The following is a 25,804-nucleotide window of genomic DNA, read 5'->3' as shown; positions in this document are numbered from 1 at the left end:
ATAGACCTCTGAGCTTGACGTCAGTGGTAGGCAAACTGTTGGAGAAGATACTGAGGGATAGGATCTGTTCACATTTGGAAGAAAATAGACTTATCAGTGATAGGCAGCATGGTTTTGTGCAGGGAAGGTCATGTCTTACAAACCTAATAGAATTCTTTGAGGAAGTGACAACGTTAATTGATGAGGGAAGGGCTTTAGATGTCATATACATGGACTTCAGTAAGGCGTTTGATAAAGTTTCCCATGGCAGGTTGATGGAAAAAGTGATGGGGTTCAGGGTGTACTAGCTAGATGGATAAAGAACTGGCTGGGCAACAGGAGACCGAGAGGAGTGGTGGAAGGGAGTGTCTCAAAATGGAAAAAGGTGACTAGTGGTGTTCCACAGGGATCCGTGCTCGGACCACTGTTGTTTGTGATATACATAAATGATCTGGACGAAGATATAGGTGGTCTGATTGGCAAGTTTGCAGATGATACTAAGATTGGTGGAGTTGCAGATAGCGAGGAGGACTGTCAGAGAATACAGCAAAATATAAATAGATTGCAGAGTTGGGCAGAGAAATGGCAGATGGAGTTCAATCCAGGCAAATGCGAGGTGATGCATTTTGGAAGATCTAATTCAAGAGCGGACTATACGGTCAATGGAAGAGTCCTGGGGAAAATTGATGTACAGAGAGATCTGGGAGTTCAGGTCCATTGTACCCTGAAGGTGGCAACGCAGGTCGATAGAGTGGTCAAGAAGGCATACAGCCTGCTTGCCTTCATCGGACGGGGTATTGAGTACAAGAGTCGGCAGGTCATGTTACAGTTGTATGGGACTTTGGTTAGGCCACATTTGGAATACTGCGTGCAGTTCTGGTCGCCACATTACAAGAAGGATATAGTTGCTTTAGAGAGGGTGCAGAGGAGGTTCACCAGGATGTTGCCTGGTATGGAGGGTGCTAGCTATGAAGAAAGGTTGAGTAGATTAGGATTGTTTTCGTTGGAAAGACGGAGGTTGAGGGGGGACCTGATTGAGGTCTACAAAATTATGAGGTATGGACAGGGTGGATAGCAACAAGCTTTTTTCCAAGAATGGGGGTGTCAATTACAAGGGGTCACAATTACAAGGGGTCACGATTTCAAGGTGAGACGGGGAAAGTTTAAGGGAGATGTGCGTGGAAAGTTTTTTACGCAGAGGGTGGTGGGTGCTTGGAACGCTTTGCCAGCGGAGGTGATAGAGGCGGGCATAATAGCATCATTTAAGATACATCTAGACAGATATATGAATGGGTGGGGAACAGAGGGAAGTAGATCCTTGGAAAATAGGTGACAGGTTTAGATAAAGGATCTGGATCGGCGCAGGCTGGGAGGGCCGAACGGCCTGTTCCTGTGCTGTAATTGTCTTTGTTCTTTGAACCAGCAATACAAATAAATATCTAATGTAGACCATGATTTCATTTGTACATAGGAGAGTACGGAGGGGTTTAGGGATACTTTGCTAAGAAAGGAAAAGTATTTTAAGAGCAAGTGCCTTAGGTTAGCATCTGCTTTGAGTTGTATTAGCAAAGACCCTTTTAATTGAAGAGAAGTTGCATGGAACCACGAGAAGCTAAGCAATTTCACTCAGCAAGCTTATTTCATTCATTGAGTACAATTTATGCTAGAATGTCCCAATAAAACACAGAACAAATCAAACAAAAGCCTCCTTTGACATAATATTTTAATAATACAGCTAGATTTGCAAATCTATTCCTTATTAATCTCTTGGCTAAACAGAAACTCATCAGCTGTGTTTTTCAATCGTTATTTTCCTTCCAATTTTGGTTCCTTCCTGTTATGCTTTTTGTTACAACATCCTGGGTTAGGGCTCGGTTAATTCTAGCCCCCTTTGACCCGGAGTTGCAACACAATTGAATGAACAAATAATTCTGAGTAAAAACACCCCAAGTCTTTGGCTCTTGGCTTCCCAATAATGACAGTCACCAGGTTTGTAAATTTAAACACAATTACTTTTTATTTCTAACTTGAGCTGCAATGAAATATGCAGCAAGTACAACTGGTTAATTATTAGCTAATTTCCTAACCCCCCCACCCTACTTAAACTTGTCCCACCCTCACACACACACACACACACACACACACGCAAGACAGCCAAACACCCAGGGGAGAAGAGGAGGTAAAATGATAAGTGCAAGCGATAAAGATGAGAGTTTTTGTTTCAGATGGCTGTTTCTTCAAGGCTTCCGGTCAAGCTTTCTGTTTCCAGTCTGTAATGGTTTTCACTGTAGATTCATTCAGGTCTCTGCAGTTTCAGAAATACAGCAGCTTTTCTGAAGAGGGAAAGAGACAGAGCAGGTCCTTGTCTGTGTGTGACCACATCTCCAACTATGCTGCCCCAGCTCTCTGAAAATCATCCCACTCCGGAAGGTCACCACCAGTTACCGGCAAAATTCATTTGCCCACCTGCCAACCCATCAAACCAAATCCCTGCAATCTCTCTCGGGTGCCACAAAACCTGAGTTCTGCTGTCCAAAGGCTAGCATTTTGAATTTCTCATTTTCCCCTGCTCGACTTAAAGATATCTGATGTGGAGATGCCATCGTTGGACTGGGGTGAGCACAGTAAGAAGTCTTACAAGACGGGTTAAAGTCCAACAGGTTTGTTTCAAATCACTAGCTTTTGGAGCACTGCTCCTTCCTCAGGTGAATGAAGAGGTAGGTTCCAGAAACATATATATAGACAAAAGTTAATGAGGAAGGAGCAGTGCTCCGAAAGCTAGTGATTCGAAACAAACCTGTTGGACTTAAAACCTGGTGTTGTAAGACTTCTTACTGTGTGTTGTAAGACTTCTTACTGTAAAGATATATGTCCATTAAGCATCCATGGATCAAAACGGTAACAGCAAAAATAAAGGGGATAAAAGGAATCAACAGAAGGGGGCCTTACATTGTTCAATGGCCATTCTTCATAGCTAAGGTAGATCTCATAGTTTAGATGCCTGGTCACCTAGTATCCACGCTGATGCATTTTTCAGCACGTTGATGAGAACACGAGCCAATGTCACTGCCCTTGCTGAGGTATGCCAACTCTGCATCAACCATGGTTGAACCAGATATCTTAAGGTAATGGTTGACTGTATTTTTGCAACTGAATAGATTATCATGTACTTCTAAGGTGCTTTTAACAACTTTGTACATTTGTCTGACATATAAACGACTGGTTTAGAAATTTATTGGACTCCTCCTTAATAGGTATGGTCGTAATACCCTTATTCAATTCGAAGATTTTGGGAATGCAAATGCCCTCAGGCTTTTGAAGAAATACCAAGAAAGATATTGCACATTCAATGATGATATTCAAGGTACGTTTCTAACCTGATCCAGCTGACTGAAAAAAATATTACTTAGACTCAGAATCCACAGTGCAAAAGGAGGCCATTTGGCCCATCAAGTCTGCACTGGCCCTTGGAAAGAGCACCCTACTTAAGCCCATACCTCCACCTTATCCCTGTATCCCAGTAACCCCACCTAATCATTTTTTGGACACTACGGGACAATTTAGAATGGCCAATCCACCTAACCTGCACATCTTTGGACTATGGGAAGAAACCAGAGTACCCGGAGGAAACACACAGAGACACTGGGAGAACGTGTAGACTCCACACAGATAGTCCCCCGAGGCCGGAATTGAACCTGGAGCTGTGAGGCAGCAGTGCTAACCATTGTGCCACTGTGCCGCCCATTAAAATGGTTGAATTCCCAAACTGCAGGGTGCAAATAACTAGCGAACCCGATACCGTAGACACCTATCTTCTCTGTCGATCACTGGCTAACGAACATGATTGTCTACCGAAGAAACTATCATGGGTTCTGTAACTACAGACAAAGTCTAGACGACAATGTATAGGTAAAAGTCTGGCAAGGGAAGATTTTTGTTTACGTGGAGTGTGTGGAGTATAGCTTTTGAGTTCAACGTCAGTTGGTGCAAAAAAGTTTGTTTAAGAAGTGATTACAAGCCTGTAGGCCCCTGGTATCAAACTAATCAAGAACTGAAAAAATGCTTTTGCATTGGCAGCTAAACTGGTATCATCCTCGCGATTTAGGGAGTGAAGATGAGGATCTTGAATCTTTTACATTCTCCCTGCCTTTGTGTGCATCTCACCCCCACAACCCAAAAGGAAGATATCAAAATGTTGCCCAGGAATTCTCACCATGATTTGTTCCCTAGTGAGAAACCAACAATTCTATTATCTTTTCTTGACTTCAATTGTTTCAGTATTTTAAAGAAGAGGTGTTTTGTGCAGGTGAGGAATTGTAAAATAAAGCTGGTGTTTTTCCAATTATTCTTTCAAGTTATCAAATCTAGGATCTCCCCCCACAACCCAAAGATGTGCAGGGTAGGTGGATTGGCCATGCTAAATTGCCCCTTAATTGGGGGGTTAAAAGAATTGGGCATTCTTAAATTTATTTTTAAAAAGTTATCAAATATAAATTCTGTGGAATTTTGTTTGTAATTGTACATGGATTTATTTTGCTTGAAAGTGCTTCAAGATATCCAGTGCTTTTCAACCTGATTTGAAAGTTGTGTTTCTTTGCTTTATGTGGTCGGTGTTTGCCATCTAGTGTTGTTTTTGTATTACACAGGCACGGCAGCAGTCGCATTGGCAGGATTGATGTCAGCCCAGAGACTGATTCATAAACCAATCACAGAGCACAAATATCTGTTCCTTGGAGCAGGGGAGGTAAGACAACATTATATTCTTTGCTTTCACCCACAACACAGACAATATAGGGCTCATTATATAGATGGACTTGATGCTGAGCTGTTGACACAACATTTGGTGAACATGTTTTGGGTGTGTATCTTGACTCCTGCACAGAGCGCATCATTCTGTAACCAAGATCATGTTTAGGATTAAAGCTAAATTGATGAGATACCCTTATTAATTATTAGGCATAGTTCCTGTGTTCAGCAGCCAAATAGTGTAGAAGCCATTGAAGGCATACTCAGCAATGCAGTGCCATTGTTTGTTTTTATATAAATTTAAGTGGGAGTGCCCACTTCTTCATTTTTTCCAATTAAGGGGCAATTTAGAGGGCCAATCCACCTACCCTGCACATCTTTGGGTTGTGGGGGCGAAACCCACACAAACACGGCGAGAATGTGCAAACTCAGCTGGGACAGTGACCCAGAGCCGGGATCGAATCTGGGACCTCGGTGCCGTGAGAAAGCAGTGCTAACCATGCAGTGCCGTTGTTAACTATAAAATGTTGCCTTGCTGCAGTGTTTTGTTGAGTTTTAAATATTGTTTCTCGACTATTTGCTGCTAATTCTCTCGCATTTATTTTCCACCTCCTTTCATCTGTGGCCTGTTGCCAGTTGCAACTTTCATATTTGCCATCACATAGCTTCTGGGTATGCCTTTTGCTTGTTTGGGGAAGGATTTAAAGGTGTATAAGAGAGAGGAGGGCACTCTGACTGCATCCTTCTTTGTCTACCTAAGCATGAATTCCAATAGAGACAAGAGTAAGGGTAATGCTATCTTTTCGAGCCAGGCCTTCAAGCATACACTCAGTACTGTCAAGCCACAGAAGGAATACATCCAGAATTTCATAAGTGCCAGTACACTGAGGCATAAGTCAAGTGACCAATGCTTGGTTTCCATGAGCTATCTCCTTCATCCCTTCCATCCTCAAAGCAACCAACAAAGAGGAATCCCTCCACTTTCGATGTTGCAGGTTTCATAAATTACAGGGCATGACAAGTGATGTACAAGCCCCTATCCCTAATCCACAACTTGCATACACTGAAAGGATTTAATTTGATACTCTGCAGCTCCTATTTGAATGCTAGCATGGAATTATGCCTATTTTCTATGTAATATGAATGTCTGTCACCCTGATGGTAGTAAAAATGCCTTAATTTTATGGCCTTCTGAAGTGCCCTATTTGAGAGTTGGCTCCTCACAAACTAAGCATCTGTTTGTTAGCCCTGGCCCACGTGCACTTGAGATAACTGAGTGAAACAAGATAGTAATATACTGGTTAGCTGCCATCGTTCCATCTACGAATTATGATGAGCATGCAGCAAACAAATCCATTTTAAATGGGGTGTCTTCATGTGACACGGCTTTGCTGATGAATGAAGAGGCCAATCCTCAAGAGGTAAGTTTTGCCACAAGTGTTTGCGCATGGAGCTGCCAAGTTTGGTTGTGGATTGTTGTTTTTGGCCAACCTGCTGGTGCGATTGGTTTTCCTGGTGGTGCCTGCCATCTCACAGGAAGTGCAACAACATACCAGGATTGTTCTGTTCATGAAGGAGGGAGATCGAAAGTAGGAAACTATCGGCCAGTTACTGTACCAGCTGTTATTGGGATAATGTTAGAATCTTTATTGAGGAGGTAGTAGCAGGACATTTAGGAAGTCGTAATGCAATCAGGGAGAGTTGATTTACTTGTGTGAAAGAGAGTTGAATTATTTAAGGATGTAACAAGTAGGGTGGATAATGGGGAACAGATAGATGAAGTGAATTTAGATTTCTAACCGGCATTTGGTAAGGAACCAGATTTTGGGATTTTGGGGCTTATGGAAGGAAACTGAACGCTCAGAGGAAAGCCACACAGACACAGGGAGAACATGCAATCTCTGCACAGACAGTGACCCAAGCCGGGAAGCGAACTTGGGTCCCTGGCGCTGTGAAGCAACAGTGCTAACCAATGTGCGACCGTACATCCGGGTGCTGTGGCTAAATTCCATGTCAACCTAGCTGAATTTACTGGAGAGGATGGAGTTCTGCTTTGGGGTATGCATGCCATTGTCCCGGAAAAGGGTCACCATTTTATCCAGCAAGACCCCCACAACGGACACCCGGGATTGTCAAAATGAAAATGTTAGAGCGCAGTTACGTCTGGTGGCCGGGTCTGAATGCTGACATGAACATCGTTGAGCCAATTCTTCAGTCCATCAGGAGCACCAGAAGCTCCTGCCAGCTGCGCTCCTCCACCCTTGGGAATGAATGGCCAGGGCGGCCATGGGCGTGGTTGCATGCCGATTTTGCCAGGCCATTTCAGGGGTTAATGTTCCGCCTCCTAATTGACAACCATTCCAAATTACTGGAGGGCCACAAGATTGGGGTGACTACCTCCAGGGCTGCAATCGAAAAGTTGCGTTTGTATATTTGTACCCATGGCATACCTGAGGTGTTAGTTATTAACGATGGCACATCTTTTACGAGCAAAGAGTTCTCGGGGCTTCTGAAGGCCAACGGGGCACAACACATTCGGACTGCCCCGTACCACCCAGCTTCAAATGAGCTAGCGGAGCAGGCAGTCCAGATGTTCAAATGTGGATTACGAAAACCGTCTTGGGGATCAATGGACACTAGGCTGGCCAGTTTCCTGTTTTGTTATAGGACCACCAGCACACCGTGACTGGGGTGGCCCTGGCTGAGATGCATTTTTAGAAAATTCTGGAGTACCCAATTTTCCCCCCCCCAATTAAGGGGCAATTTAGCATGGCTAATCCACCTAACCTGCACATTTTTGGGTTGTGGGAGTGAAACCCACGCAGGTGGGGGAAAATGTGAAAACTCCACACCGACAGAGATCCAGGGCCGGGATTGAACCCGGGTCCTCAGCGCTGGAGGCAGCAGTGCTCGCCACTGTGCCGCCCCTCCCAGCTGAGATGTTGATGGGGCGGAGACTTCGGATCCGCCTAAGCATGGTCTTCCCTGACATCGGTGCTCAGGTTCTTTTTACCAGGTGATGCAGTGTGCCAGAATTTGCCAGATGGTGCCCAGTGGATCTCCAGGACCATAAACCGCCAGACAGGGCCGCTTTCCGACCAAATAAAGTCCAGGGTTGAGTAATGTGTAAGCATATGGATCACATTAGTTCCTCCAGGCGACCAATTTTTCTTAAAATTCCTCATGAACTGAAAGGTCTTGTCCAACCGAACCTGATACCAAAGCGGGCCAGATCAGAACCCCAAAATGCTCAAGACGCCGATATGAGAGAGGACATGAAACAGATCCCGAGATCGGGATCCAATCGGTGGTGGACTCCGACAAGTGCAGTAGCCTCCGGCAGAGATTCCGATTCGGCATTCCAGTCGGAAACTACTTTCGTCTGCGCCACGGGAGGCTGCACAGCGCACAGGATAAGCTAGTCCGGCGCCCTCCATCGCCACAATCATTGGAAGATTCTTCGGACTTTGGGGAGGAAGGGTGTCATCGCCCATGCAGGACTTGCGAAGTGGCAATGAGTAAGCTCCCTGTGAGCCTCGTTAAAGGGGCGGGGAACCCTGAATCATGTATAGCTAAACTTCTGTATAATGTTGACCAGTTTGGGTACTGAGACACAGCTGGGATCTTTCATGCCGTGAAAATAATAGTTGTTGTAATAAAATGTTAATTCTTTCTACAACTCAGTGTGGATTCCCTTCGTGGTCTACAAATTGTGAGGAGGATACAGAGTCAAATGGAAACAGTAGGTTAAGTGAGTGGGTAAAAATTGGCAGATTGAGTATAAAGTGGGGAATAGTCCACTTCAGGAAGAATAGAAAAGCAGAATGTTGTATAAATGGAGAGAGATTGCAGAATGTTGAGGGACAGAGCATCTGGGTGTATTTGTACATGAGTCATAAAAAGTTAGCATGCAGTTAAGCAAGTAATTAGGGAAGCAAACAAAATGTTGGCCTTTATGGCAAGAGGGATGAAGTATAAATGTATGAAAGCCTAGCTGCAACTGTAGAAGGCACTGGTGAGACTGCATCTCGAATACAGTGTACAGTTTTGATCTCCTTTCTGAAGGAAGGGATATACGTGGGACTGGAAGCGGTTTAGAAACGGTTTAATAGACTGATTTCTGGGACTGGAAGCGGTTTAGAAACTGTTTAATAGGCTGATTTCTGGGGTGAAGATATTGTCTTATGAGAAAATGTTGAGCAGGTTGAGTCTTTATTCATTGGAATTGAGAAGAATAAGAGGTGATCTTATTGAAACACGTGATTCTGAAAGGGCTTTTTGGAGTAGATGCTTGGAGGATCTCTTCCACTGGGGGAATCGAGAATTAAAAGTCATGATTTCAAAATAAGTGGCCTCCCATTTAAGACTGTTCTTGACCACTGCGACCCAAAAGCAAGGGCGCCTACCGTTCCATTCCCCCAACTGCACTTTGGAAAATCAGACCATAAGCCAGTGCTCCTTCTCCCGGCATACAAGCAGAAGCTTGAGTGGGGTAATCTGGCTAAGAAGGTTGTGCAGTACTGGTCCGAGGAAACACAAGAGCTCCTACGTGACTGCTTGGAGATAGTAGACTGGTCCATATTTAAGAACTTAGCGACGAACCTAAATGAGTGCCACCACCGTCACAGACTTCATCAGCAAATGTGTGGACCACTGCATGCCAAAGAATGCAGTGTGTACGTTCCCCAACTGGAAACCATGGCTTAATCGGGAGATTGACTCTCTCTGAAGGACAGGTCTGAGGCGTTCAAGTCGGGCGACTGACCTATCCAAGAAATCCAGGTACGACCTCTGCAAAACCATCCGGGATGCCAAGAGAGAATATCAGACCAAGCTAGAGTCACAGACTAGAATTACAGACTCTCGGCGGTTGTGGCAAGGCCTAAACAACATTATGGGCTACAAAGCGAAGCCAAGCAGTATCTCCGGCAGCACCGCAACCCCATCCCGATGAACTCCATACATTCTATGCTCGGTTCGAGCAGGAAACCATCCATCCGCTGTCGAGTGTCCCAGCATCCCAAAACACACCTGTACCCTCCTTCACAGCTTCCAAAGTCTGATTGGCCTTCCTGAAAGTGAATCCTCGGAAGGTGACGGGTCCAGACAGGATCCCTCGTCATGCACTCCGAGCCTGCGTGGACCAGCTGGCAGATGTGTCCGCGGACATTTTCAACCTGTCCCGACTGCGTTCCGACTCTCCACCTGATTCAAGAAGATCACCATCATACTGGTGCAAAGAAGAACCAGGCAGCGTGCCTAAGTGACTACAATCTGGTGGCCCTGACATCAATTGGAATGAAGTGCTTCGAGAGGTTGGTCATGAAGCGCATCAACTCCATACTCCCAGAATGCCTAGATCCACTGCAATTTGCATGCTGCCGCAATCGGTCCACAGCAGACGCCATCTCCCTGGCCCTACACTCATCCTTAGATCATCTCGAGAACAAGGACTCCTATATCAGACTCCTTTTTATTGACTACAGCTCCACCTTCAACACCGTAATCCCAGCCAAGTTCATATCAAAGGTCCAAAACCTGCGACTTGGCTCCTCAATCTGCAACTGGATCCTCGACTTTCTGATCCACAGACCACAATCAGAATAAACAACAACACCTCCTCCATGATAGTCCTCAATACCGGGGCCCCGCAAGGCTGTGTACTTAGCCCTCTAATATAGTCCCTATACACACACAACTGCGTGGCAAAATTTGCTTCCAACTCCATCTACAAGTTCTGCTGACGATACGACCGTCATCAGATCTCGATCGACGATGAGTCAGAATATAGGAGGGAGATAGAGAACCTAGTGGGGTGGTGTAAAGAGAACAATCTATTCCTCAATGCCAACAAAACGAAAGAGCTGTTTATTGACTTCAGGAAGCCAAGTACTGTACACACCCTTGTCTGCATTAACGGGGCCACAGTGGAGATGGTTGACCACTTCAAATTCCTCGGTGCACATCACCAAAATCTGTCCTGGTCCACCCATGTCAACGCTACCACCAAGAAAGCACAACAGTGCCTATACTTCCTCAGGAAAGTAAGGAAATTCGGCATGTCCACACTGACTCTTAACCAACTTTGACAAATGCACCATAGAAAGCATCCTATCTGGCTGCATCACAGCTTGGTATGGCAACTGCTCGGCCCAACAACGCAAGAAACTTCAGAGAGTCGTGAACACAGCCCAGTCCATCACACAAACCTGCCTCCCATCCATTGACTCTATCTACATTCCCGCTGCATGGGGAAAGCGAACAACGCAATCAAAGACTCTTCCCACCCGGGTTACTCACTCTTCCAACTTCTTCCATTGGGCAGGAGATACAAAAGTCTGAGAACACGCATGAACAGATTCAAAAGAGCTTCTTACCTACAGTTACCAGATTCCTAAACTACTATCTTATGGACTGACCTGATTAATACTACACTCGTGTATGCTTCACCCGATGCCGGTGCCTATGTGTTTACATTGTGTACCTTGTGTATTTTTCTTCTTATTTTCTTTTCATGTACTAAATAATCTGTTTGAGTACTCGCAGAAAAATAGTTTTCACTGTACCTCGGTACACATGACAAACAAATCCAACCACCAGACTTGTGGAGTACCTGGCCAGCGAGAACGGCCGAGGCGCCATCAACAGTTCCCCCCCCCCCCCCGGCCAGCTCCAGCTTCTCCTTTTTTTAAATATAAATTTAGAGTACCCAATTCATTTTTTTTTCCAATTAAGGGGCAATTTAGCATGGCCAATCCACCTACCTTGCACATCTTTGGGTTGTGGGGGCGAAACCCACGCAAACATGGGGAGAATGTGCAACCTCCACACGAACAGTGACCCAGAGCTGGGATCGAACCTGGGACCTCAGCGCCGTGAGGCAGCAATGCTAACCACTGTGCCACCGTGCTGCCCAGCAGCCCCTTCTTTACTCATGGGGCTTTACCCGCCCACACAAACACTGAAATAATTGCTTATTAACCCACCTAAAAAAAAAAGCCTTTGGAATAAAGATCGGGAGGTTCTGGAACACAAATAAAAACCTCGGGCGATCCGTCCCACCCTGCCAACGACAGTGGGAGCATGTCCCACCTCTTAAAATCCCCTTCAGCAGCCGGGCCGGATTCAACTTGTGTAATTGCTCACACCCCTGCGCCACTTGGATGCTCAGATACCTGAAACTTGCCCCCCCCCCCCCCCCACACCCACTACCTTGAACGGCAACTCCCCCAGCCTCCTCTCCTGCCCTCTCGCCTAGCACTAATGTCCTTCAGGGAAGGAAATCTGCCATCGTTACCTGGTCTGGCCTACATGTGACTCCAGGCCCACAGCAATGTGGTTGACTCTTAAATGCCCTCTGAAATGGCCTAGCAAGCCACTCCATTGTATTCAAACGCTACAAAAAAGAAATTAAACCGGACGGACTACCCAGCATCGAACCAGGCACCGGAAACGACAGCGGCAAACCCAGCACTGCCGACCCTGCAAAGTCCTCCTTCCAACATCTGGGGGTTTGTGTCAAAGTTGGGAGAGCTGCTTCACAGACTAGTCAAGCAACAGCCTTACATAGTCATACTCACAGATTCATACCATTCAGACCAGATCCCAGACTTCACTATTACCATTTCTGGGTATGTCCTGTATCACCATCAGGACAGGCCAAGCAGAGATGGCGGCACTGTAGTATAGTCAGGAGGGAGTTACCCTGGGAGTCCTGAACATTGACTCTGGACCCCATGAAGTCTCATGGCTTCAGGTTAAACAAGGGCAAGGAAATCTCTTGTGGATTACCGCGTGCCAGCCACCATCAGTTGATGAATCAGTACTTCTCCATGTTGAACACTGCTTGGAGGAAGCACTGAGGGTGGCAAGAGCACAGATTATGCTCTGGGTGGGGGACTTCAGTATCCATCACCAAGAATGGTGAGGCAGTACCACCATAGACCGAGCTGGCCGGGTCCTAAAGGATATAGCTGCTAGACTGGGACTGCAGCAGGTGGTGAGGGAACCAACAAGAGGAAAAAGCATACTTGACCTCATCCTCACCAATCTGCCTGCTGCAGCTGCATCTGTCCATGATAATATCGGGAGAAGTGACCACCGCACAGTCCTTGTAGAGACAAAGTCCCGTCTTCACATTGAGGATACCCTCCATCGTGTTGTGTGGCCCCATTATCATGCTAAATGGGATAGATTTCGAACGCATCTAGCAACTCAAGACTAGGCATCCATGAGGTGCTGTGGGTCATCAGCAGCGGCAGAATTGTATTCAACTATGAACTGCAACCTCATGGCCTGGCATATCCAACACTCTACCATTACCACCAAGCCAGGGAATCAACCCTGGTTCAATGAAGAATGCAGGAGAGCATGCCAGGAGCAACACAAGGCATATCTAAAAATGAGGTGTCAACCTGGTTGAGCTGCATGACAGGACTAGTGTGCCAAACAGCATAAGCAGCAAGTAATAGACTGAGCTAAGCGATTCCACAACCAATGCATCAGATCTAAGCTCTGCAGTCCTGCCACATCCAACTCACTGGAGGAGGAGGCTCCACAAATATCCCCATCCTCAATGATGGAGGAGCCCAGCACATATGTGCAAAAAAACAAGGCTGAGGCATTCGCAACTATCTTCAACCAGAAGTGCTGAGTGGATGATCCATCTCGGTCTCGTCCAGAAGTCCCCAGCATCACAGATGTCAGTTTTCAGCCAACACGATTCACTCCACGTAATATCAAGAAACAGCTGAAGGCACTGAATACGGCAAAGGCTATGGGCCCTGACAATATTCCGACAATAGTGTTGAAGACTTGTGCTCCAGAACTTGCCGCACCCATAGCCAAGCTGTTCCTGTGCAGCTACAACACTGGCATCTACCCTGCAATGTAGAAAATTGCCCAGGTGTGTCCTGTACACAAGAAACAGGACAAATTCAACCCAGCTAATTGTTGCCCTATCGGTCTACTCTCCATCATCAGCAAAGTGATGGAAGGAGTCATCAATAGTGCTATCAAGCAGCACTTGCTCGGCAATAACCTGCTCACGGACGCTCAGTTTGGGTTCCGCCAGGGTCACTCTGCTCCTGACCTCATTACAGCCTTGGTCCAAACATGGACAAAAGAGCTGAATGCCAGAGGTGAGTTGAGAGTGACTGCCCTTTACATCAAAGCAGCATTTGACCGAGTATGGCATCAAGAAGCTCTAGCTAAACTGAGTCAATGGGAATCCGGGGGCGGGGGGGGATTCTCTGCTGATGGAGTCATACCTGGCACAAAGGAAGATGGTTGTGGTGGTTGGAGGTCAATCGTTTCAGCTCCAGGACATCACTGCAGGAGTTCCTCAGGGTGGTGTCCTGGGCCCAACCATCTTCAGCTGCTTCATCAATGACCTCCCTTTCATCCTAAGGTCAGAAGTGGGATGTTTGCGGATGACTGCACAATGTTCAGCACCATTCACGACGACTCAGATAATGGAGCAGACCATGTCCAAATGCAGTAAGACCTGGACAATATCCAAGCTGGGCTGATGTCTGGTGCAAATGTATCTTGCCACATGAGTGTCAGACAATGACCATCTCCTACAAGACAGGATCTAACCATCGCCCCTTGACATTCAATGGCATTAACATCCTGGGGGTTACCATTGATCAGAAACTGAACTGGACTAGCCACATAAATACTGTGGCTACCAGGTCAGGTCAAATGTTAGGAATCCTACAGCGAATAACTCTCATCCTGACTCCCCAAAGCCTGTCCACCATCTACAAGGCACAAGTCAGGAGTGTAATGGAATATCTCCATTTGCCTGGATGAGTGCAGCTCCAACAACACTCAAGAAGCTCGACACCAGGCAGCACAGTGCAGTGGTTAGCACTGCTGCCTACAGCACCGAGGTCCCAGGTTCTATCCCGGCTCTGGGTCACTGACCGTGTGGAGTTTGCACATTCTCCTCGTGTTTGCGTGGGTTTTGCCCCCACAACCCAAAAATGTGCAGGGTAGGTGGATTGGCCACGCTAAATTGCCCCTTAATTGGGAAAAAAATGAATTGGGCACTCTAAATTTATTTCTTTTTAAAAAGAAGCTCGACACCATCCAGGACAAAGTAGCCCGCTTGATTGCTCCTCGTCCCTCAAACATTCAAGCTCTCCACCACCGAAGAACAGTGGCAGCGGTGTCTACAAGACGCACTGCAGTAATTCACCAAGGTTCCTTAGACAGCACCGTCCAAACCCATGACTGCTACCATCTAGTACGATAAGAGCAACCCACCACCTGGAGGTCACTCATCACCCTGACTTGGAAATATATCGCCGTTGCTTCACTGTCGCTGGGACAAAATCCTCAAACTCCCTCCCTAACAGCACAATGGATATATCTACACCTGAAAGACTGCAGTGGTTCAGGAAGGGAACTCTCCACCACCTTCTGAACGGCAACTAGGGATGGGCAATAAATGGTGACCTAACCAGCATAAATGAGTTTTTAAAAATTAAATAAATAATTGGGTACTCCAAAAAAAAAAAAAAAAAAAATTTAAAGTCCACTTTTTCCCTTTTCTGAACTTTTTCTCTTTCTGGTGTGACTGAATCCAAGCTCTGACAACTTAATGCCAATGCCCCTCTGGATCCATTCTTTGACACCAGCTTTCTTCTAATCCCAGCTCTTGCCATGTATTCACTACGCTCTCTGACCTTTCCCTTTCTTACACTAAATGATCTGTGCTCAGAAAAGGGCTCACTTTTATCTCCTCACACCCATCGTAATTAATTTTGAGCTTGGTATGATATTAAATTCTTCTTCCGTTGCCTTCATTCCTTGCTTACTAATTTGGGTGCCATTTACAACTGAGCTGGAGGAGACTGGGTTAGCATTTCAAACAGAAAGGAGCAGCACGGTAGCATAGTAGTTAGCACTGCTGTCTCACGGCGCCAAGGTTCCAGGTTCGATCCTGGCTCTGGGTCACTGTCCGTGTGGAGTTTGCACATTCCCCCCGTGTTTGCGTGGGTTTCGCCCCCACACGCCGAAGATGTGCAGGGTAGGTACATTGGCCACACTAAATTGCTCCTTAATTGGAAAATGTGAATTGTGTACTCTAAATTTTTTTCAAAAAGAAAGAAAAAAGCATTTAAAACAGAACGAGACAAGAGCGGGAGCCATTTAAAATAGTGAAACGCGAACGGACTGCCGTTTAACACTGGGCATTTAAATTGGCAAGATAAGAGCGGGACGCCATTTAAAATGGTGAGAACAGAGCTGGATGCTATTTAAAACTGAGCGAGACAAGAGCGGGGCGACATTTAAAACAGAGTCGAGAGCGGAAAGCCATTTAAAGCAGTGTGAGACAAGAGCGGGACGCCATTTAAAGAAGTGAGAGACAAGTGCGGGACGCCATTTAAAGAAGTGTGAGACAAGAGCGGGACGCCATTTAAAGCAGGACGAGACAAGAGCGGGACGCCATTTAAAGCAGGACGAGACAAGAGCGGGGCGCCATTTAAAGCAGTGTGAGACAAGAGCGGGGCGCCATTTAAAGCAGTGTGAGACAAGAGCGGGATGCCATTTAAAGCAGAGCGAGACGAGAGCGGGACGCCATTTAAAGCAGGGCGAAACAAGCGCGGGAAGCCATTTAAAGCAGAGTGAGTCGAGAGCGCGACGCCATTTAAAGCAGTGTGAGACAAGAGCGGGAAGCCATTTAAAGCAGTGTGAGACAAGAGCAGTGTAGCATTTAAAGCAGAGCGAGACGAGAGCAGTGTAGCATTTAAAGCAGGGCGAGATGAGAGCAGTGTAGCATTTAAAGCAGGGCGAGACGAGAGCAGTGTAGCATTTAAAGCAGGACGAGAGCAGTGTAGCATTTAAAGCAGGGCGAGACGCGAGCGAGACGCCATTTAAAGAAGGGCGAAACGCGAGCGAGACTCCATTTAAAGCAGAGCGAGTCGAGAGCGAGACGCCATTTAAAGCTGAGCGAGACTGATACACCATCAATAATAGACTACGACTGATAAACGTAACTGAGGCTGTAATACACGAAACAGCAAGCCTCCTGCCTCTGGACCCGAACTGGGTCCGGAGGCGGAGACTTGTCAGTTTTATACAGAAGCCCCGAGGGGAGGAGCCACAGGCGGAGCCAGCCTGGACAAGCCCAGGCATGTACAACACAGCACAGTGAATATAATACAATAAACATAATAACGTGGTTTACCACATTCACCCCCTGTTTAAAAAAAAGTCCGGGGTGAAGTGGTGTTAAAGGTCAAGTCTGTCGGGGGCCTTGACTTTCCGCTGTGACCGCCTCAGTCCCGGCTATGGTGTTGGCGCCAGCGTCGAGACCTCCGCCACCGGGAGCGTGTTGTCATCTTCTTCACCCAGATGTTGAGTTGGCGAAGTGGGCGTGGAATGTATGGGCGGGGGTAGTGGTGCTTGTCCTCAGTGGGCCTGCGGGAGTCAGTTCATGAGGGAGGTGGGGGGAGACTGGGTGGGGTGTGGTGGTGATTATCGCCAGGAAGCCTGCAGGAGCCAAATCCCAAAGGGAGACCGTATCCTGCCGTCCATCCTGGTGTGTCATGTAGGCATATTGGGGGTTCGCATGGAGCAGCAGGACTTTCTCGACGAGGGGGTCGGTTTTATCGCTCCTCGCATGTTTGCGGAGAAGGACGGGCCCCGGGACTGTCAGCCAGGACGGAAGTGAGACCCCGGAGGTGGACTTCCTGGGGAAGGCAAACATACGCTCATGAGGAGTTCGGGTCCAGGGCAGGAGGCTTGCTGTTTAGTGTATTAAATTGATACGCTATCAATAATAGACGACGAGTGATAAACGTAACTGAGGCTGTAATACACTAAACAGCAAGCCTCCTGCCTCTGGACCCGAACTGGTCGTACATAGAAGCGGCTGGATGGAGTGGAGCGCATCGGGGAGGACCTCCTGCCAGCGGGGGATTGGGAGACCTTTTGACCGTAGGGCCAGAAGGACGGCCTTCCAGACCGTCGTGTTCTCCCTCTCCACCTGTCCATTTCCCCGGGGATTCTAGCTGGTCGTCCTACTGGAGGCGATGCAATTGCTGAGCAGGAACTGACGCAACTCTTCGCTCATAAAGGAGGAGCCCCGGTCATTGTGGATGTAGGCGGGGAACCTGAACTGGGTGAAAAGGCTGTGCAGGGCCTTGATAACGGAGGCAGAGGTCATGTCAGAGCAGGGGATGGTGAAGGGGAATCTGGAGTACTCATCAACGATGTTGAGAAAGTACACGTTATGGTCAGTGGAGGGGAGGGGCCCTTTAAAGTCCACGCTGAGGCACTCAAAAGGGCGGGCAGCCTTTACCAGATGTGCTCTGTCTGGCCGATCGAAGTGCAGTTTGCACTCCGCGCAGACCTGGCAGTCCCTGGTCACGGACCTGACCTCCTCGATGGAGTAGGGCAGGGTGCGAGCCTTGATAAAGTGGAAAAAGCAGGTGACAGAGGTTGTTGTGGAGGGCCCCGAGTCGGTCTACTTGTGCGCTGGCACATGTACGGAGAGGGCATCTGGAGACTCATTGAGCTTCCCGGGACGATACAAGATGTCATAGCTGTAGGTGGAGAGCTTGATCCTCCACCTCAGGATCTTGTCGTTCTTGATTTTTGTCCCGCTGTATATTGTTTTTTTGTTGTTTTTTTAATTTGTTTTTATTCAAAATTTTTCAATAATTTTTACAAACTACTATAAAAAGAAAACACCAAAATGCATTGTAATAATTAAGAAAACAACTTAACAAATTAGCAAAACAAGGTGGGGTAACGGCCCTTTACAAACAACATCTCTTCACCCCCTCCCCCCCACCCCCACTCTGGTTTGCTGCTGCTGATCTCCACTTAACGTTCCGCGAGAAAGTCGGGCAGCACGGTAGCATTGTGGATAGCACAATTGCTTCACAGCTCCAGGGTCCCAGGTTCGATTCCGGCTTGGGTCACTGTCTGTGAGGAGTCTGCACGTTCTCCCCGTGTGTGCGTGGGTTTCTTCCGGGTGCTCCGGTTTCCTCCCACAGTCCAAAGATGTGCAGGTTAGGTGGATTGGCCATGATAAATTGCCCTTAGTGCTGGGTGGGGTTACTGGGTTATGGGGATAGGGTGGAAGTGTGGGCTTGGGTAGGCTGCTCTTTCCAAGAGCCGGTGTAGACTCGATGGGCCAAATGGCCTCCTTCTGCACTGTAAATTCTATGAAAGTCAAGGAATGGTTGCCACCGCCTGGAGAACCACAGCAAGGACCCTCGCAAGGCAAACTATCCTCTCCAACCTGAGAAATCCAGCCATGTCACTGACCCAAGCCTCTACACTTGGGGGGGCTTCGCGTACCTCCACATTGACAAGAGCCCCCTCCGGGCTACCAAGGAGGCAAAGGCCAGAACTACGGCCTCTTTTGACTCCTGCACTCGCGGATCGTGTCTCACCCCAAATATCGCTATCCCCCAGCTCGGCTTTACCCGAGTGTCCAAGACCTTGGACATGGCCTATGCAAAGCCTTTCCAAAATTCTGTAAGTGCTGGGCATGCCCAAAACATATGGACATGGTTTTCTGGGCCCCTGAACACCTCACGCACTTGTCCTCCACCCCAAAGAACTTACTCATTCTTGCCACTGTCAAATGTGCCTGGTGCACCACCTTAAACTGAATCAGGCTAAGCCTGGCGCAAGATGAGTAGGAATTGACCCTGCCCAGTTGTGCACTGTCTGGCCGATCTCTAGGTCCTCATCTAGCTCCTCACCCAGCTCCTCCTCCCACTTGCCCTTCAGCTCATCCACCGAGGCCTCCTGCAGCTCCTGGTATATGTCCAATACCTTGCCATCCCCTACCCACACGCCCGAGACTACCCTGTCCTGTATCCTCCGGGCAGGCTGCAGCGGGAATTCCCCCACCTGCTTTTTCACGAACGCCTGAACCTGCATGTACCTAAAGGTATTCCCTGGGGGCAACCCAAATTTCTCCGCCAGCGCCCTCAGACTCGCAAAAGTCCCACCCGCTGTGTTTTGTTAAACATGAAGGCAACTGACCGTTGGTCAGTGAGGAGAGTGAATTGCTTGCCGGCCAGGTAATGCCTCCAATATCTCACAGCTTCTGCTATGGCTTGGGCCTCCTTTTCGACGGAGGGGTGTCGAATTTTGGAGGCATGGAGGGTACGGGAGAGGAAAGCCACGGGCCTGCCCGCCTGGTTGAGTGCAGCGACCAGAGTCCGCCACTTGGAAAGGGATGGACTCGTCCACCGCGTGCATCGCGGCTTTGGAGATGTCTGCTTTGATGCGATCGAAGGCCAGTCGGGCCTCAGTCGCCAGGGGAAACGTGGTGGACTTGATCAGTGGGCGGGCCTTCTCCGCGTAGTTGGGGACCCACTGGGTATAGTAAGAGAAGAACCCCACGCATCTCTTCAGTACCTTGGGGCAGTGGGGAAGGGGGAGTTCCAGGAGGGGGTGCATGCGGTTGGGGTCGGGCCCTAGGACTCCGTGTTCCACAACGTAGCTGAGGATGGGCAGGAGGTTGTGCGAAAGACGCATTTCTCTCTATTATAAGTAAGGTTCAGGGGTTTTGCGGTGTGGAGGAAGCGCCGGAGGTTCTCTTCATGGTCCTGCTCGTCACGGCCGCAGATGGTGACGTTGTCTAGGTATAGGAACGTGGCCCGCAGCCCATACTTGTCAACCATTCGGTCCATTTCCCTTTGGAAGACCGAGACCCCGTTGGTGACGCCGAAGGGAAACCTGAGGAAGTGGTAGAGGCGGCCATCTGCCTCGAAGGCAGTGTATTGGCGGTCCTCCGGGCTGATAGGGAGCTGGTGGTACGCAGACTTCAAGTCGACTGTAGAGAAGACTCAATACTGTGCAATCTGATTGACCATGTCAGATATGCGGGGGAGGGGGTACGCATCGAGCTGCGTGTACCGGTTGATGGTCTGGCTATAATCGATGACCATTCGGTGCTTCTCCCCAGTCTTGACGACCACCACTTGGGTTCTCCAGTGGCTGTTACTAGACTCTCGCAGGAGTCGCTGGACCTCTGACCTGATAAAGGCCCTGTCCTGGGCATTGTCGCGTCTGCTTCTGGTAGCGACGTGCTTACAGTCCGGGGTGAGGTTTGTGAAGAGGGAGGGTGGGGCGACCTTCAGGGTCGCGAGGCTACAGACGGTGAGGGGGGGGGGGCAGGGGTTGTTGAACTTTACGGTAAGGCTCTGGAGGTGGTACTGGAGGTCGAGCCCCAGTAATAGGGCAGCGCAGAGATGGGGGAGGGTCTGGAGGCGGAGACTTGCCACTTTTATACAGAAGCCCCGAGGGGAGGAACCACAGGCGGAGCCAGCCTGGACAAGCCCAGGCATGTACAACACAGCACAGTGAATATAATACAATAAACACAATAATGTGGTTTCCACAGAGACGAGAGCGGGGCACCATTTAAAGCAGGCGTGTCGAGCTGGCCGGTATTTAAAGCAGAGTGAGACAAGAGAGGGGCACCATTTAAAACAGAGCGAGACGAGAGCAGGGCACCATTTAAGCAGAGGCATAAAGCAGAGCAATATGAGAGCGGGTCTCTGGACTGAAGCACTACATAGGGTGAACTCCACATCCACATGTGCAGGGCTGAGCCTTATGCAGCTAAAGGTGGTACACAGAGTGCACCTAACCAGAACCTGAATGAGCAGGTTCTTTCCGGAGGTGGAGGCCAAATGCGAACAATGCCAGGGTGGCCTGGCCAACAAATCCATATGTTCTGGGCCTGCCTAAGGCTTGTCGGTCCTAGAAGAACTTCTTTGAGGCAATGTCCAAGCTTGTGAGGGTGGAGCCATGCCCAAAGGTGGCCGTCTTTGGGGTCTCCGAGCAGCCAGAACTCTTTATGGGGGAGGGGGGAGGGGGGGGGGGACGCCGTGACGCCCTAGCCTCCCATATAGCTTGCCAAAGAATCTTGCTCGGCTGCTGATCGGCAGCACCACCCAAAGCTGCAGACTGGAGGCGACACGGGGAGCGCAGTGGTTAGCACTGCTGCTTCAAGACTCCGAGGATTTAGGCTTGATCCCGGCCCTGGGTCATGCTGACGCTGATGGATTTCGTTTGACATTCCAAATGTTACATTCCCACTTCCTTAATAATGGATTCCAACAACCTCCCAATGACAGACATTAAACTAACTGGTCTATGGTTTCCTACTTTGTGCCTTTCTCCCTTTTTAAAAAAAATAAAGTGCCCAATTGGATTTGTTGGCCAGGTTTTGTGAGGGCCACAAAGAATCCAGCACGAGTTTTAAGGATACAAAGTAATAACATTTATTTACAATAGCATATATATATATATATTATATAACAGCAGCAGCAACTTCCCTTGCTGCACACTCCTTCCTGCTGGTTCCAAACTGGCCAGCTTTATTTATACATGGAGTTTACTATGGTTTTTCCGCCCCCCTCATTGGGGAAGCTCATACTCCCACAGGATTGTGGGATTGTCATTAGTCCCCAGCCAATGGTAAGCAGGCAGGTTATAACATCCCTCCCCCCCCAAAGTCCAAGGAATCCACCGAAGACCCTGGCGAAGGAGGGCGTCGGACTCGTTTTTCTGCAGGCCGGACACCATTTGCAAGCGGCGCTGGATCAGGCGGCGTGTAACGAGACGGAGACGGGCGCTTCCGTGATGAACGGCGCAACGGTTGTACATCCACGGCCCGTGGACCCGAGGATTCCCCCTCTGATGCGTTCTGTGTCTCCATCTCGGAGTCAGAGTCTGCTGCCTCCGTCATGTCAGCGTCTCGATCTCCATTCGGTTCTGTAATGACCTATGCAGGCTTTGAGTGAGAAACCAGTGGAAGATTGTGAGGACTACCTTCCCTTGTCTCTGGTCTCTGCGGCTGTAAAAATGAGCTCCGGGGGCGGGGAATCTTTGGAGGGGTTAGTCTTCTGGACCGAACGTGGTCTACATGTTTGCGCTGGAGACGACCCTGGGCTTGCACCTGGTAAGAGAGAGGGCCCGTTTGGCGAAAGATTACACCAGGAACCTACTGGGCACCACCAGCAAAATTCCGAACGAACACTGGGTCACCGGGCGCAAACTGCCGAATCGGCCGATGCCGTGAAAATCCCTGTCCCTGCCGTACTTGTGTGCTTGTGTGCGGCGTACTTTTGCGCCAATGTCCGGGAAAACCATACTAAGGCGGGTGCGAAGTCTCCGGCCCATTAGGAGTTCTGCGGGAGCTACCCCAGTCACCGCATGGGGGGTGGTCCTATACGTAAACAAAAAGCGAGCCAGTCTTGTGTCCATTGATCTGGAAGACTGCTTCTTTAGTCCACTTTTGAATGTCTGCACTGCGTGCTCTGCCAACCCATTTAAAGCCGGGTGGTAAGGGGCAGTGCGGATATGGCGTATGCCATTCATCTTCGTGAACCTCGCAAACTCCTCACTCGTGAATGGAGTGCCGTTATCCGTGACCAGCACCTCGGGGAGGCCATGCGTGCTAAACGAGAAACGCATCTTTTCAATTGTTGCGCAGGACGTTGTCCCCTGCATCTTATGCACCTCTAGCCATTTAGACTGGGCGTCGATTAATAGAAGGAACATGGATCCTTGAAAAGGGCCTGCGAAATCTGCATGCAAGCGTGCCCAAGGCCGCCCTGGCCTTTCCCAGTGATGTAGGGGAGAGGCCGGCGGAAGCTTCTGATGCTTCTGGCAAATGGAGCAGTTTTGGGCCACCTTCTCAATGTCGGTGTCGAGGCCTGGCCACCAGACATAACTCTGGGCCAGCATTTTCATTTTGGTCACACCAGGATGCCCATTGTGCAAGTCTCTTAGTATCAGCTCCTGGCCTTTTTCCGGGACAATCATACGCGTCCCCCACAAGAGGATGCCGTCTTCCACGCTGAATTCTGACAGCTTGGAGGAAAATGCCCGCAACTCGCCTGGGAGCTGTCTATGCTGCCCACCATACAGGACTATGTGCCGAACCTTTGACAGGACTGGCTCCGTCTGGGTCCACTCACGGATCTGTGATGCCATGACAGGCAAGTTGTCCATAAAGTTTAGGGTTGAAACCACCTCACCGGTCGTGGGGGTCGACATGGGGCCAGTCGATAAAGGCAATCGGCTCAGTGCGTCGGCATTTGCTATCTGCGTTCCTGGTTTGTGCTCCAGAGAATACTCGTATGCAGCAAGCAACAAAGCCCAGCACTGGATCCGTGCGAAAGCAATGGGCGGTATTGGCTTATCCTCTCTGAAAAGTCCCAGCAGAGGCTTATGATCAGTCACGACAGTGAAATGGCGGCCATACACGTACTGGTGGAAGCGTTTCACCGCAAAAACCACTGCCAGGCCCTCCTTCTCGATCTGCGCGCACTTTTTCTCTTCTGCAGTCGTTCTCCATCTTGTGGGACAGGACGGCCCCAATACCATACGGGGATGCATCACATGTGTCGAGCAAAGGCTTTCCAGGATCATAGTGGGTTAGTAACCCAGACAACGACAATTGTTGCTTTACCCGCCGGAAAGCGGTTTCTTGCGGCTGACCCCAAACCCAGGTGTGATTTTTCTTTAGCAGAAGGTGCAACGGGGCCAGCGTAGTTGACAGATTGGGGAGGAACTTCCCGTAATAGTTTACGAGACTGAGAAAAGAACAAAGATGCAAAGTGTCAGTCGGGGCAGGGACCTGTTGAATCGCACGCACCTTCTCTGCGACGGGGTGCAAACCTTTGCGGTCCACCCGATAACCTAGGTAGACTACTTCCTTTGCCTGAAATACGCACTTTGTGCGACATAAACGGACTCCAGCCTCCGAAAAGCGTCTAAGGACAGCCTCCAGATTTTCCAAATGTTCCTGCTCCGATGTCCCTGTAATCAAAACGTCATCTAAGTAGACAGCAACACGTGGTAAACCTCTCAAAATGCCCTCCATAACACGTTGAAAAATAGCGCAGGCAGAGGATTCTCCAAAGGGCAACCGTGTATATTCATACAGGCCCCGGTGTGTATTAATCGTTACGTATGGTCGGGAGGCAAGGTCCAGCTCCAACTGTAGGTAGGCGTGACTCATATCTAATTTTGTGAAGGAGAGTCCGCCTGCAAGCTTCGCGTAGAGATCCTCTATGCGAGGCATTGGATATCGGTCGAGTCGGGAAGCCGTATTCACTAAGTTTATAGTCGCCACACAAGCGAACTGTGGCATCTGGGTTCATTACAGGTACAATTGGTGCTGCCCAGTCAGCAAAACGGACGGGCCTGATAATACCCAAACTCTCCAAACGAGTGAGCTCCCCTTCTACCTTCTCGAGCAAGGCGTAAGGCACCGGGCGCGCCCAGAAATAGCGCGGCGTGGCTCCTGGTTCGACTTGGATACGTGCTATGGCCCCTTTTATGTTCCCCAAACCAGGCTGGAATACATCTGGGTATCGTCCTAGCAACCCAGTCAACCCTTCAGAAACTGTTTGGAGGATGTGCTGCCATTGCAACCGCAAATGGCACAACCAGTCCCGACCCAACAGGCTGGACCCATGGCCGCGCACCACGATAAGTGGGAAACGCCCCTCCTGGCGTCCATAAACAACAGGGGTCATTGTAGTTCCTGCAATGTCCAGTGGTTCCCCCGTGTAGGTGGCCAACCTGGCCTGTGAGTCGGTTAATGTAAGGGTCTGTATACCCTCTTGATGCGGTCGAATGTCCTCTGGGCGATCACGGAGACCGCTGCGCCAGTGTCCAACTCCATCTCAAGCGGGTGACCATTGACCCGTACTGTCACCTTAATGGGGGCCACACGGGGAGCTGCCACACAATGCAGCTGCAGGCAGTCGTCCTCCGTCTCCACGTCCTCGGGAGTAGTCGTCGCAGGTTCATCCACATGGAAGGTACGGCCCCAGGGCTGGTCCCAGTTACGGCCCCTGGGCTGGTCCCAGTTTCGGTCGGAACGACAGCACCTCTGGCGCCCCCAGGACCGGCGTCCGCGACGGGGTCGGCGCCTACAAGTTTGACACGGACATGGCTCCTCATCCATTGGTTCTGGAGTAGGCTCCCTTCGGGGAGGAATGTCCCGTCGGCCACTGCCGTTGGTCCAGACGTCGCCTCGCCCAAGGTACCGCAGGAGTGCGGGGGGACGTTTTCG

General features: G+C 49.2%; 1 protein-coding gene across 2 annotated transcripts in view; it reads left to right on the top strand.

The window, feature by feature from the left end:
• Positions 1-25,804, top strand: part of me2 (malic enzyme 2, NAD(+)-dependent, mitochondrial) — a 171,058-nt gene that overhangs the window by 89,490 nt on the left and 55,764 nt on the right. For both annotated transcript variants that reach the window (XM_072497417.1, XM_072497416.1), the window contains exons 8-9: positions 3,234-3,343; positions 4,626-4,723. In XM_072497417.1, the coding sequence (XP_072353518.1) occupies positions 3,234-3,343; positions 4,626-4,723 (208 nt within the window). The remainder of the gene's footprint in view (positions 1-3,233; positions 3,344-4,625; positions 4,724-25,804) is intronic.

Source organism: Scyliorhinus torazame, chromosome 3 (assembly GCF_047496885.1).
Source record: "Scyliorhinus torazame isolate Kashiwa2021f chromosome 3, sScyTor2.1, whole genome shotgun sequence".
NCBI lineage: Eukaryota > Metazoa > Chordata > Chondrichthyes > Carcharhiniformes > Scyliorhinidae > Scyliorhinus > Scyliorhinus torazame.
This window is presented reverse-complemented; position numbering and strand designations above follow the sequence as displayed.